Raw genomic sequence first — 14,545 nt, 5'->3', positions numbered from 1 at the left:
TCCGATTTTGAAGCAATTTGGGACCCTTTTTTGTTTTGGGATTCATTAAGCTGATTTTTTCTGTCAAAAAGGGAACCCAGAGATTCAAAAGAAAAAAAAAAATCATTTATTCATCATACTAAATAATACAACAGAATGAATGGGGCCTCCCAGCATGGTTTTCTTCTTTCTACCTCTTTCTATATTGTGTTTCAAGTGGGATCTGAAGAACTCTGCAAAATTTTTACAATTAAGCATTTGCAGAAGCTACAGCTGCATGACCAATCTGTAGGGTGTTGGAGTCAAGCTCACTCGGTGCATCACATTCATCATTGTCTTCCTCTGTTTCCCAGAGGAAACCAGCATATGATGCATGAACATGGCTGAAAAATGGGTGAATGTCAGGTAAATGAAGCTGAACTATGAATTTAGAAATGATAAAATAACTTGGATTCGAGAGTATGGATATACATGTATACAACTTTTATACCTATCTTCAGGGGAAGCGTGGACTGCTCTTTCATAGTAAGTAGCAGCTCTGTCTTGGTCATTATGAAGCTCCCACACTAAGTTGGCATATTGTGATAGAATTTCTCCATCTCCAGGATCTGCTAGAATGGCTCGAGAGTAGTACTCCTCTGCCTTGGGAAGATCTTGCTTGGACTGTGATTCAAATCAGAATAATTTAATGATCTTACCATGTAAATTTGACCGAACAGAAACTAATAATCATGTTCCAACAGCTTCAAGTATTTAAAAAAAAAAAGAAAAAAAAAAAGAAAGGTAGCTTCATATATTAATCTTGTAATATTGCTGCCTGTAATTGGTTAATAGATTTAACTCCTTATTTCCATTATTATCCGTGAAAGCTGGAAGCATGTTGAAAATTAAGAGGGACCCTAATAGAGGAGGGAGCATGACTCACCTGATACAAAAATTGGGCATAATTACTCAAGAACAAAGGGTTCCCTGGATTTTCCTCGACCATCTTCTTATAATACTCCTCGACCCCTTGGCTGTCCCCACCGGAGCCTGCTGGATAAAACCCGCTGCCTCCACCTCCAGTTCCTCCTCCTCTGCCACCTCTGCCACCAACGCCAAGTCCCTTTGCCAGGTACATCTCTTGACCAACTGTCCCTCTTTCCTGTTCAAAACCAGCATTCCAAAGTGCTTCCATGACTTTCACCTCCTCACTAAGCGCCGTGCCTGCCATTCCATTGTTCAATCTAAATTCACCACCTCCCGCGGCCGTGACCGTCTCTCCCCCTCCTCCTCCTCTTATATTCTGCAACAACTCCTCATCGTCTTCATCCACGGACGAAAAAGATGGTATTGATTTCAACACCGAGCATTTGTATCTCCCTAAAACCCTCTTATTGCTGTTGGGTTGGTTTGCATTATAGAGATGTTCCTCCTCATCCTTGCAAGAAGCATGAGCTAGGCCTGCCAAGTTCCCTTCGGATTGCGCCCGGCGAATGCCTTTGTGGTCGGCGACAGAGGGAGACGACCTGGGAGAGGAATGGCAGGAGACTGTAGGAATATTAAAGGCCGCACACGGGAGTTTGTTGTAGCTGTGGCTGTGGTGAATGGTGGTGGTCGGTGACGGTGGTGGCAGGTGGTGCTTGAAGGTGGCGTTGGTTTCATGGTTGCTGTTGGGACCCTCTTGGATTGGAGAAAGGAGAGAACCTAGAACTGGTGTCGAGGAGCTTCTTAGCAACATCTCTTTGCTTTCTTGATTATGGCTTCTTGTGGTGGTAATAGAAATCCCTGAACAAGAAAATTGATGATATATCCTATAATTATGTAACTCAAAATATAAGATACTATTACATAATTAGACAAAGATGTTTCATTTTAAGCAAAAGCAAAAGCAAAATTGACTTCTACACACACACACACACACCTCCTCAAGTTTGAGATGCAAAAATAGTAGACCTTGAATGGCAGAGTAAAGGAGCAGCTAGATTAGCTAGCAGGCAGCTGCAAAATTAAATATAATCAGAAACTGAACTTGTTTCTCAACCCCCTTTCCTTTTATATACGAAAGGAGAAAGAGAGAGAGGAATGTGTTTAATAATTTAATGAAGATGAAAAATGCTGAGTCTAGGCTATGATTATGTTTTGATTTTACAAAAAGGAAAAAATAGATTTGTATTTGAGTGGTGGAGAGATGTTTGATCAAATTGAGGATTAAAAAATATCTGGGAAATTTGTAACCTACCCCCAAATTAATTGACATTTTGCACCGCGCACCCAAAAAAAATGACGTGTTGCACTGCGCCCCCAATTCCGTTAGTTTTTCGGTTATTATTAACGGGGAAAGGGCAAAAATGGAAAAGCAAAGTGATATTTAAAAATAAAAAATTATATTGATCGAAAACCGCGCCAAGTCATTTCATCTATGATTTTACTTGTTAAGTCGGCAAGGACAGGCATAGAAAAAGCAATTCCATGGATCCAAAATCGAGACGATGATATGTAATTGGGCGCCAAAAAAACCACCTAACCCAGACTCATATGCAAAGGAGATAAAATTTGTGAGAGCCATAGTGGATATTGGTGTGTGGCTATGTGCATTTTACTAACAAGAGAGGAGAACTCAGTGTTTGGTCGTTGAAGAAGCCCAGGTTAGTAAGAAATCTTTATTTATTTTTTGTTGATTTGGTTTTCCATGATGGCTGGGTCTTTATTTTTTTTTTTAACACTCACAGTAGCTCCATTTTCACTCACTACCCATTTATTTCCTCACCATCTTGGTCTTGGTTTTCTTCCCTGCTTCTCATTCGATTCCTATCATAGTGCTCTGTGGTAAATTTTTGTTTAATTTTTCTTTTAAAGATCGAATTTCGTTGATGAAGATTTTATTTTTATTCATAGCAATTAATAGAATTCTTTGAATGCTTGCTTTTGCCTACCCATTTTATTTTAATTAACTGAAACTATATGCATGTTATTGCACTATGTATGTGATTGGATCTTCAATTTCACTTTAAATGCTTGCTTTTGGTAATAAATTTTAGTTTAAAGTTCATTATTTGCATGTTATTGCATTATGTATGTGCAACTCGAGATTTTCGGGCTTATAGTTTCACTATTTAACGATAATGTCGGGAGAGGATTTAGGTGAATTGTTTGCACCTTCATCTTACAGAATATAATATCTATATTACATGACACTAGCTGTAAACATTAGGTATTTAAGGACAAAATCTACTTTGTACAGGTGAAAATGGATGATGCTGATAATACAACTTTTTATGTCACATTCAAAGACACAACACATAATCTTGGTGTCATTGATCCTGACAAGTTGAGTATAGTCTCTGTTATCAACAAAGTTCTAATGACAGTGTATGGAAGAAGGATGACTCATGATGAGAAGTTTAATCTAAATGTTTGGCAATCTTGGGAGAGGAAGAAGGTTCAAATTGTGGATGATCATGATCTCATTGTTCAGTTACAGGAGCACCACAACAGGCTGTGCTATGATATGCAACTTTACCTCGACGAGATACATTCAGTTACAGAGTCAACAACAAAAAGAGCGTTATTCCAAACTTCTGAAGATATCACTTCTACAGCCCCTAAAACCAGCATTCCAATCATCATTGATCAGAATAATCTTGTGTCAAATGTCCCTCCTACTAGGATAAGTGCCAACTCTGATTTGTTTGAGGATTTTATGGACATCTATTTTAGATCATCAACAGGCCAGCAAACAGTATCACCAAATCAGAGCAATAAAACAGACACTATTGATACTACTAGTGATAGTAGTGTTGATAAAACCTCTTCAAATTGTTCTGATGAAACCCCACAAAAGAACAAAATTACAAAACATTGTTCCATCTCTTCTCAGCTTCAGCAGCAACAACAGATGTCGTATCTACGTGAACCAACACCTGATACCCCAAATGCCTTCCCAACCCAACCAACACAGAACCCTGACTCACAGGTCTTCCAAACATATAATGTTTTTCAAAGTTGTGCTGATAATGGGCAGAAATCCACAAGAACTAAACCTATAGCTTCCACATACGACTTTGATGACAGTGATTATTGCTTGACTGAATCCGAAGAAGAAGATCCATATCATCCACGAGGTGCTGCAAATGTTATTAATTCTGCAGCCCCTCCTATTGATCAAGCTAATGAGGGCTATATTCATTCTGATAATAGTGATGTGGATTGCATACTATCTAATTGTGACAGTGATGATAATGAATTTGGTGAAGATTCTAATGATGAGACTGATGAGGTTTTGGCAAAGATGGATGCAACAATGAGAGAAAACATGTATGTTCCCAGTGAAGACCCTGTTGTATTTAGAATTGGACAATATTTTAGAAACTTTAGGCAGCTAAGTTGGGCTTTAAGAAATTATGCAGTTGAAAATAGGTTCAAAATGTACAAGCACAAGTTTGAAAGATCTAGAATTACAGTTGGTTGTGCCTTCTTTCAATGCCCTTGGTTTTTACATGCAGCAAAGACCAGATTCGGACCACCATTTCTTATTAAGAGACTTCACAACGTCCACACATGCCAAAGAGATCTGAAAAACCCTGAATGTACAGCAGAGTTCATAGCTGTGAAGTTTGCATCAACATTTATAGAGCAGCCAGACACCAAGGTTGAATGGTTTATAAGCGAACTTAGAAGAAGATATGGTGTGAAGGTTAACAAACATAAGATATACAGAGCCAAAAAGAAAGTTTTAGAGCGTCAAGGTGCTGATCATGAGTCAAGTTATCGGCTAGTGAGGAGTTATGCGCAGATGATACTTAACAAGATGCCACAGGCTCTGGCACTTGTTAGTGTGATCAGGTATCATGTAGAACAACCCAAGACTTACTTTGACAGATTTGTTGTATCCTTCCCTGCATTAAGAGAATGCTTTAACCAAGGTTGTAGACCTTTCTTGGGCATTGATGGATGCCATTTGAAGGGCCCTTACAAGGGTGTACTGCTATCAGCTGTGGCCATTGATGCAAATGATGGAATCTTCCCAATTGCTTTTTGTGTGTGTAGTGTTGAGAGCACTAGCACATGGACATGGTTTCTCAGGCACTTGAATACTTTTTTAGGAGATAATAGGCAGCTCACCTTTATGTGTGATAGGCAGAAAGGTATTCAAAATGCTTTAGCGTTGGAGTTCCCTAATGCACATGTGAGGTATTGTGCCAGACACATTCTAGCCAATCTGAAAGCAAAGCATCCACACTCTGATTTCAAACCACATTTTTGGGCAGCAACAAGGGCTTCAAATCGAAGAGCATTTGATAGAGCTATGGAAGAGTTGAGAAAGACAGATGAGGGCGTATATGAGACACTAAGGAAGCTACCAGCCAAGTTTTGGTCCAGACATGCTTTTGACAATAATTGCAAGTCTGATCATTGTACTAACAATGTGACTGAATCATTTAATGCATGGGTTGGGGTTCAAAGGAAGATGCCAATACTGACAATGCTAGAGTGGATCAGAAAAAAGCTTATGAAGAGACTGATTAATAGAAAACAGAAAGCAATGGCTTGGGGGAATAAGATTCCAAGAAGAATTTATGACAAGATGATGAATCATTTGAAAATTGGAAGTGTAAATCCAATTTCAAGAGCTAGCGAATGGTTGTATGAAGTGGATGACAGCTACAGAACCTATATTGTTGACCTTGAACATCATGTTTGTGACTGTGGATATTGGCAAGTAAGTGGGATTCCTTGCATCCATGCCATGCCTTGTATAAGCCACAGTCATAAGGACCAAGCTGATTTTCTCAGCCCATGGTTAAAGAAGGACACTTACATAAGAGGTTATTCGTGGATGATTCACCCAATTCCAGATAAGGATTCTTGGCCAAATCCTGGTGGTGATGAAATTTTGCCTCCTTTAATGAAAAGGCCTCCTGGAAGACCTAAGATTAACAGAAGAAGGGAAGCTGATGAGGTACCACCAGAAAGTAAAAGATACAGGCTCCAATGCAAGTGTTGCAAAGAGTATGGTCACAATAGAAGAGGTTGTCCTGCTAACCCTGAAAATTTAAATAAGAGGACAAGATTGTACAAGGTCAGTTGGCTAGCTTCCGTTGGAAGTTTTAATTTTTTTTTTAATGCTCTTTACAATAGAGGACAGCTGTATAACAATAAATTTTTTTTTGTTTGCTTATGATTTGTCTCAGCGTCATCTGAGAAGCTATTTAACAAGGCGTGAAGGAGAAGAACAAGGTCGGTAACTATTTAACACAATTTATTGTTACATTGTTGCTGAATTTAGGCTGCCCTGCTAAATTAATTAATTCCCTGCTAAATTAATTAATTAATCTTACTTGCTGCGTTAATTAAATACCTAATTACTTGATGACATGAATTGTTTGATTTAAGCAATTAAATTAGCATTCTAAATTGCTACATTAAATACATGTCAAATAGCATTATGCATATGATTTAATTTATATTAAGTAAAGTAGCAATTGAAAGATGTTTAATGCCATAGTAAAAGATACAGCTGCAGCATTAGAAGGACCTGCTTGTGCATCAATCGTTGCTCCAAGACAGACAAGTGATAACATCCAAGTGGCTGTAGAAGTTGAAGATATAACAACATACAATCTGCGTAATTCCAAGAAGCATAAGACTGCCACTCAGGCAGGCCCATCAGCTTCAAAGAATTTGGTTAAAAGGAAAAGGATGGAAGGAAGCAGTGATGCTACTTGGGTGGGTGTCCAAGGCAAAAAGATCATAACAGCTGCTGGAATTGACCCGAGGGAAGACCATCGAAGAGATGAACATAAAGCTAAAAAGAAGTTGGACAAAGGGAAGGCATTGGCTTTCCCACCATGAAGGGTAAGTTATATGTTTGCTAGGCCAAAAATTAATTTGAATACTTTATAAATGGAAGTTTTATGGTATTTGTAAACATATCATCTACACTTATTATACATGAGTATTAGATACATTATGCGTAATATTTCATGTATATTATTTTAACTTGGTATGATATTTCAATAATGTCATTTTAAATGCAGTGATCGTGTATGTTTGCTTGAAGCATTGGCAGTAGCAGATTTGCTAACAAGTAGTGGAGGTAGTATAACCATTTTTTGACACCTTCCACAATGCCATTTTGAACCACCCGACCGACATGAAGATCAACAGGCTTGTATTTTGACTTGCTCTATTTTTTACATGAAATTGGAGCTGTAGTGTGCAGTTTGTGATAAGTAGTATATAAGTTGTGCAAGGTTCGTGGCATTTTGTAAGTTGTTGGGCATAAGACTCATATACAAGTATTAGAGATTAGACCAACAATTCATTTTGTTTTTTGGTTTCAAATGTATGTAACCATAGAGGTTCTAATTAGAATGTATAGGCTGCTGCCAATGTTTGTTTGAGAATCAAACAGTAATTTATATTAGAATGCTCAAATCAGATCAGGTATTACAGTTAATATATGTCTTGCTTTTTTGTTACAATCAATCATTCTACACTATTATAACTTGCATTATAATGTATTACAAACAACAAAACTAGTAGCATCAATATGGTTGTGAATTGATACTTTTTCAGTTGATGAAGCATGGTTTCAATGTTGGTAAACCTATGATGAAAGGCGTCAATGTCTAATTTGTCACTAAAACTACGGCTGTTGTGAACAGCTTCTTCGACCATGTATGGATTTGCTTGTTCTTCAAATAGGTGTGATCTTGCTTGAATTTCTCCAGCCTCCTCTTTAGTTGGCTCCCACCATCTAAAAAAACCACATCCATGGTCATTAGGACAGCAGTAGTATAATCTATTGGGATTTGGTATAGATTCTGAAATTTTGATTGCTGCTCTACGTTGACAGTAGCATATTTTGTTGTGAAACTTGATAATGCCCCCATTGATTAAATTCCTCTGTGATGTTGGGTGGGTTGATGAACTTGATGCACTCCTCGAACTGGACATCTCTTCTCTTCTTTTTCTATGGATTATTCCTTGTAATGTTTATGATATGTACAAAGAATGGAGTCACAACTGAAAGTGTTATGCTTAATTGTTGAATGTGGTATGCTGTTATTGTTGCTGATGTTTTAAGCTTGCATTGGGTGAAAGTTGAAGGTATGAAGTTACTGCTGATGTTTATTGTTGAATGTTGATGGAGGCTGGTTGTGAGGGTGTGTGTGTTGAATGTTGATGGAGGCTGGTTGTGAGGGTGTGTGTCTTGAATCTCTATATATTTGGGTGCTTAATTTGACCGTTGGAAACATATATAGCCGTTGGATCGAGGCTTCAACATTCACTTAAGTTGAATGTTGCTTCATTCATGTGCTGCCACGCGGCTGTAAATAATCCATATTTACTTGGCCATTCAAGCAAATGTCTATCGCTAGCCTCATCAACGATGTGCAAAGCCTTCATACAGGGATAATAACGTCAATTAACACAATAAAAAAATGGTCTTTTGTAGCTTTAGTGTTTGAATTTAAAAAATGGGTATTTTCGTCATTTCATTAAATTTCACACCATTCTGTTAATAATAACCGAAAAACTAACGGAATTGGGGGCGCGGTGCAACATGTCATTTTTCTTGGGTGCGCGGTGCAAAATGTCAGTTTATTTGGGGGTAGGTTGCAAATTTCCCAAAATATCTAGCTGTTGTGTTGTGATCATGTGATGTGAGTTCATCACATGTTTGTATTAGCTGGCAAGCTCAGAGGTAGGCTTCTATGATTGTTCTCCCTCTTCGCATGCCAACAGCGTGATAATTGTTTAAACAGCGATGTAAAGAGGCAGAGCATATGCTCCGTCGGATGCTACTACTTTCAACTTCTGAAAAATCGTACGTTGACTCCAATCTGCTGCTGCATGAGTGCATGGCGTGTGGTGACGTGGTATGCATAACAAAAGTACATTTTGTCTTCTAGAACATTTCGTGGTACGGACGATGGGAAGTTACCAACCGTTGAGGGATGAGTTATGAGCTGCACCCGTTTGCTTTTGCATGTGGTATTTTTGGCCTTCAGACCGTACACGCGTCAGAGACATAACTGAAAGTCCTTCTGGGCAATTCTCAGAGTTTCGAGCAAAGCAGTTTCGTCACGGGTTGTGCGCTTCTTTATGATTTCCCAATTTCTGAGTCGCCGGTTGAAGCCATTTTGTCCTTAAATTTTCTATCAGTTGGGTTGCCTTCTCTAACATTGTGGCAAGAACAGATCTCGATTTCGAATTTCTAGCATTGATGGAAGAGTCAAAGTTAAGTTTCCTTTTAACATTTAATGTTTAAGTAAAAGTGTTAATTTTGTGACACTGTTTCATTTATCTTTTTTCCTTTTTTAATTTTAATAGGGAAAAATTCATTCATTCGAAGACAAGTATAACCACGATTGAACTATAATAGACTTCCTCTCAAAAAAAAAAAAAAAAACTATAGTAGACTTATAAATCACACTCACGATGAAGCTAAAGTGCACATAAGACATCATCTAAAACCATCTCTTCACATGCACACAAATCTCTTCACCGTGTTAATTTTGTCGGATCCATGTCATCGAATAGTATTGGTATTAGGTTTGAATTTAGAGTTCTCAACACATAAACTCATTTATTAATAGACGATTAACTATTCAATAAATCATACTATATTAATTATTTAATAAAATTATGCAATGTTTGTCACATTTAGATTTAGGCTCCGTTTGGTACAACTTATTAAATAGAGCTTATAGCAGTAGAGCTTATACCAATAGAGCTTTTGGACAAAAAGTCATTGGGTGTTTGGTTGTCAATAAAAAAAGTACTTTTGAACCATTAAAATGTGTGATATTTTTTATATTATATATTTTTAGAAAAGTTCTGTAGCCTCTACTTCCAAAAGCTCAAATTTTGGACTTTTACTAGTAGAGGTAAATTAACTTATTTAAACTAAAAAAACTCTATTAAAAAAATAACTAAACACCATAAAAAATTTTAAAAAATGCTTATACGATTAAATAAGCACTTATGGCTCTTAAATAAGCCATACCACTTAGAATTAATGAGGATATAATTAGACATACAACACTATAACTATTTTTGCAAAAAATATAACATGATTATAATTGTTAAGATGTTTAATAATTGTTTTAGATTAGTATTTGGAATTACAGAAACAATTAATAAGCAATCGAACGTGTGTCCGTATAAAGTACACTTTAAGTTCAACGTCCCTAATTAGTCTCATACATACTTGCAATTTCATTAGGGACCAATATGATACAAATGGAAATACTATATCTTCTTCTAGAAAAATGCGAACAATTAGGGACGTACATGGTAATCTTATAAAAAATTATTTACCCGCGAAGATTAGTAATTAGATTAACGAACACTAAACAGAACAATGTACAAATCTTCCCCGTTACAAATTATCTCCAGACGACAAGAAACTGGGGTTCGTTTTATAATTTGTAACGGGGTCCCACCCCCGGAAGGTGATTTGATTCCCCGGATCTCACAGACATGTGGAAAATGCTTCCACTGCCAAGTTAGCGAAATTATTGGAGATAATTAAATCAAAGTTGAGTTGTGCTGCAAGACAAGAATCTAACGCGTGATCATCAGAGAAACATCTGAGCTTTTTTTTTTTTTGGAGCAAGAAAAATGTTTGGGTGCAAATGCTTTTATTGGAACGAAGTTAACAATATGTCTCCAACAGAACCTGGAACCTTCTCATTGCCTGCTCCACTTCCCACCTGGCCTCAAGGTATCACAAATTTTGGATTAAAAATACTTTATTTTTTGGACGAATTCGCATGTGGGGTTTAATTATTTTTTGTGTAGTTCTTTTTTTTCGGTTCGGTTGATGGGTATTTGGTATATTATTGTAATTAGCTTATTGGGTATCTGGGTTCTATTGAATTCTACCCTTATGCGGCTCTGGATCATTGGTCGTATTCACTTCATTGATTTGTTTATTTATTTTGTTTATCGCATTTATGCCCGTTGTCGGTGAATGTTGTTTCTGTGGGCTGCTTTGAGGTTCTATAAAGGATAAAAACTTGAGATGGCTAGGTGAATGCTCAACAGTTGACCATTTTCTCATTCTGTTTGTTCCCGTAAGTCGGTTAACGCTTGTTTTGTCATTTTGGCCGTGTGCAATGAATTAGCGCAGCTATTTCACTGATTGCAAGGAAAACGAATTAAACTCTGTAGATCACATTAGAACAAGCTTATTCAGATGGTGACTTGGGTTATTTTGTGGTTGCGGATTACGGCTATTAAGAATGAAAGTATATTCTCGGTTTTCTCATCTTTCTTCTTTACTATTGTGCGCTATATTCTCTCAAATTCAGTAGCCACTAACCCCATCTTTTCTGCTTCTCTTCTTTTCTTTCACTTTCTAAAATTCTTTTAATTGCTTTTCCTGCTGTTTTGTTTCTATAGCAGGTGAAAATTTTATCAATGATTCATCTCAAAAAAGACTTTTACATCTTTTGTGACCATAGAACTCTTGGTGCTTGGAGCGTCAGCATTCATGTTGAGTTGAAGTACTTGATTGGCAGTAGCAAGCCTATTATTTTAAAGGACATTAGTAGAAAAGAATTGTTGACAGTGTCCTGAGCAACCTGCAAACTTCATGTTGTGGTTTTGGCAGATATTGTCATTTTTTGTTATTCATCTTTTGGTGCCATTACTGAACTGAGCATTTTAATTTATGTGATGCTTTGTCAAATTTTCAATTGCTCATAATATTGTATCTCCAAATGCTGGAAGTTTTAAATAATGTCAACTACATGAAATGTCAAAACATTTTTCTTTTGGTTTTGCCTTCCTGTTATCATGTTGAACAATGTAATTGTGTGTTTGCCTTCTCAGGTCAAGGATTTGCTTCTGGACGAATAAATCTTGGAGAAATAGAAGTTTGTAGAATTTCCAGGTTTAACTTCATTTGGAGGTGCAATCTTTTGCAGAGCAAGAAAAAAAGTGCTACATTTTATGAACCAGCGGGAATCCCTGATGGATTTTATAGCCTTGGTCACTATTGCCAATTTGACAGTAGGCCTTTGAGAGGTTTTGTACTTGTGGCCAGGGACTTGGCTTCCTCTGAGGCAGAAGCAGCTCATACCTCTAACCTTTTTAAGTCACCAGCTCTTCAAAATCCCCTTGATTATACATTAGTTTGGTGTTCAGATGAAGGAGGCCAGGGGAACTATGAAGGCTGTGCTTTCTTCTGGTTACCTCAGCCTCCTGATGGCTATAAGTCCATGGGCTTTTTGGTTACCAAAACTCCAAATAAACCTGAGTTGGATGAAGTTAGATGTGTCCGAGATGATCTAACTGATAAATGCGAAGTTCATCACCTTATATTTGATGCCATATCTAAATTCTCAAGTTCTCCATTTTCGGTTTGGAGCACAAGACCCTGTAACCGAGGAATGCTGGGTAGAGGTGTTTCTTTGGGGACATTTTTCTGCAGTAGCAATTGGATATCAGGACAGGAGTTGAATATTGCATGCCTAAAGAATTTAGATCCTAAGCTCCATGCAATGCCAAACTGCGATCAGATTCATGCGCTCATCAGGAATTATGGACCAACTGTATTCTTTCATGCTGATGAGGTTTATTTGCCATCTTCTGTTTCATGGTTTTTCACAAATGGTGCACTATTGTACAAGGCCGGGGATTTGGTTGGTGAGGCCATTGATCCTAGTGGCTCAAATTTGCCTAGCGGTGGGAGAAATGACGGAGAGTTTTGGATAGACCTACCAAGTGATGGTGGAAGACAGATTGTCAAACATGGAAACATGGAAAGTGCAAAACTTTATGTTCATGTGAAGCCCGCTGTTGGTGGAACATTCACTGATATTGTAATGTGGGTTTTTTGTCCCTTCAATGGGCCAGGTACTCTGAAAGTTGGAATCATGAATGTTGCTTTTAGCAAGATTGGACAGCATGTGGGTGACTGGGAGCATTTTACTCTCCGCATATGCAATTTTACTGGAGAACTCTGGAGCATATACTTCTCTCAGCACAGTGGCGGCAAATGGGTGGCTGCTTATGATTTGGAATACATAGAGGGAAATAAGGCTATCGTTTATTCTTCGAAAAATGGACATGCAAGCTTTCCTCATCCAGGTACATATCTTCAGGGATCTGAAATACTTGGGATTGGAGTGAGAAATGATGCTGCTCGGAGTAATCTATATGTGGATTCAAGCATCCAATATGAACTTGTTGCTGCCGAGTATCTTGGAGAAGGGGTCGTTGCTGAGCCTAGTTGGCTGCAGTTCATGAGAAAGTGGGGTCCAACTATCGTTTATGATTCCAAAACTGAGCTAGATAAGATAATCAAGCTTTTGCCCTTGATGATTCGGTATTCTGTGGAGAATGCAGTTAGTAAGTTGCCATTGGAGCTGTATGGCGAAGAAGGTCCTACTGGGCCAAAGGAGAAGAACAACTGGGTGGGTGATGAAAGAGGCTAGGTTCATGGCAGACTCCACTTCAACTGCTGTTGTTGTGCTCATACTAAGTTACGGAAAAATTGTATATTAGTCATAATTGTATATATATTAAAGATAAGAAGGGTGTAGCTGGCATTCCAAGCAAGAGCTCCAGGAAGGAAGGTTGAAGAAGAAGAATCTGCAGAGTGACATCCGAGTTACAGATTTGTTTGTTAAAGTATGAAGAAGCACTGTGCAGTATTATTTATCAGAACAATTAGAAGTAATTTTGCATTGGAACAGGTTAGAAGAACAGATTTGATAAAATGGTGTGCGACAAGTGCAATGAGTTTGTAACACAGCCTAGGAGATAGAGGGAAAGAAACTAAATTTTTTGATGTCTTTTATCCAATACTTCTCAGCTGATTATTTGAAATTTTCTCCAGTACAATAGAAGTTGTGTTGCTTTGAAAACCGACCAAAAACGGCTTTATGGGCTTTTCTCGGGCCTCAATATTTGGGCTTCATGCATAATTAAGAGTGAAGCCTTTAACACCCCTCTAAAATCCTTGTAACACCACTTTTGAATTTTATTTCTTAAAATACATTAAGTTGTAAAATATTAATCTAGGATGCCAAAAAATTCCTGCAAGTATAGGGACCCATGGGGGTCCATTATGTTAGGATTGAGTATTTGGTTTAATTTTATTTTCTTTTTATAAATTTTTATAGTCGATTAGATAACTTGGGTAATGGGTATGGATATAAAACACTAATACCCTTACATATAGGGGTGGGCATAAACCCACAACCCATGGGTTTATCCAAACCCAAACCAAATTAAATGGTTTGGGTTTGGTAAATTATGAAAATAGGTTAGTTGTGTATTTTATACAGAAAACAATTTTATTATGGGTTGGGTATGGTTTACCCATGGGTCATGGACAAAACCCCAACAATCAAATTTTTCAAATGAAATAAATGAAAACAAAATAAATAAACACAAATAAGTAAAAGGCCACCATTAAATTTTTTACGGCGTGATCAATTGTCAACAGTTAGAAAATGAAAATGACATGTAAAAATAAATTTAAATTAAATAAATATTGTTGTAAATAACATAAATTTTTTTTCTTATTTACAAAAAATAATTCCTCCCACATGGAAGGATC

At 37.4% G+C, this 14,545-nt stretch overlaps 2 protein-coding genes across 4 annotated transcripts; one reads left to right on the top strand and one right to left on the bottom strand.

Moving 5' to 3' along the window:
* Window positions 1–83: 83 nt before the first annotated feature.
* Window positions 84–2,123, bottom strand: LOC102613459 (uncharacterized). Of its 2 annotated transcripts, none has more exons than XM_006479377.3 (4): window positions 1,915–2,123; window positions 905–1,746; window positions 470–642; window positions 84–362 (listed from the first exon to the last, which is right to left on the bottom strand). In XM_006479377.3, exons 2-4 carry the CDS (start codon window positions 1,697–1,699, stop codon window positions 230–232), a joined length of 1,101 nt encoding a protein of 366 aa, XP_006479440.2. In that variant the 5' UTR covers window positions 1,700–1,746; window positions 1,915–2,123; the 3' UTR covers window positions 84–229. The 2 variants fall into 2 exon arrangements, with proteins under 2 accessions (XP_006479440.2, XP_006479439.2); XM_006479376.3 differs by having other exon boundaries at window positions 1,883–2,122.
* An 8,193-nt stretch (window positions 2,124–10,316) lies between these two features.
* LOC102613175 (hypothetical protein At1g04090-like) lies at window positions 10,317–13,809 on the top strand. 2 transcript variants are annotated; one of them, XM_006479375.4, is made up of 2 exons: window positions 10,317–10,696; window positions 11,809–13,809. In XM_006479375.4, exons 1-2 carry the CDS (start codon window positions 10,594–10,596, stop codon window positions 13,413–13,415), a joined length of 1,710 nt encoding a protein of 569 aa, XP_006479438.2. In that variant the 5' UTR covers window positions 10,317–10,593; the 3' UTR covers window positions 13,416–13,809. The 2 variants fall into 2 exon arrangements, with proteins under 2 accessions (XP_006479438.2, XP_024954868.2); XM_025099100.2 differs by lacking the exon at window positions 10,317–10,696 and adding an exon at window positions 11,055–11,222.
* The last annotated feature ends 736 nt before the right edge of the window (window positions 13,810–14,545 follow it).

Source organism: Citrus sinensis, chromosome 3, assembly GCF_022201045.2.
Source record: "Citrus sinensis cultivar Valencia sweet orange chromosome 3, DVS_A1.0, whole genome shotgun sequence".
NCBI classification, from domain to species: Eukaryota; Viridiplantae; Streptophyta; class Magnoliopsida; order Sapindales; family Rutaceae; genus Citrus; species Citrus sinensis.
This window is presented reverse-complemented; position numbering and strand designations above follow the sequence as displayed.

Coding starts and splice junctions, on each gene's coding strand:
- LOC102613459 (XM_006479377.3), bottom strand. CDS start 1,699: ATGTTGCTAAGAAGCTCCTCGACACCAGTTCTAGGTTCTCTCCTTTCT. Junction 643..904: donor ATGCCCAATTTTTGTATCAG/GTGAGTCATGCT, acceptor TTTGAATCACAG/TCCAAGCAAGATCTTCCCAA. Junction 363..469: donor CACGCTTCCCCTGAAGATAG/GTATAAAAGTTG, acceptor CCCATTTTTCAG/CCATGTTCATGCATCATATG.
- LOC102613175 (XM_006479375.4), top strand. CDS start 10,594: ATGTTTGGGTGCAAATGCTTTTATTGGAACGAAGTTAACAATATGTCT. Junction 10,697..11,808: donor ACTTCCCACCTGGCCTCAAG/GTATCACAAATT, acceptor TTGCCTTCTCAG/GTCAAGGATTTGCTTCTGGA.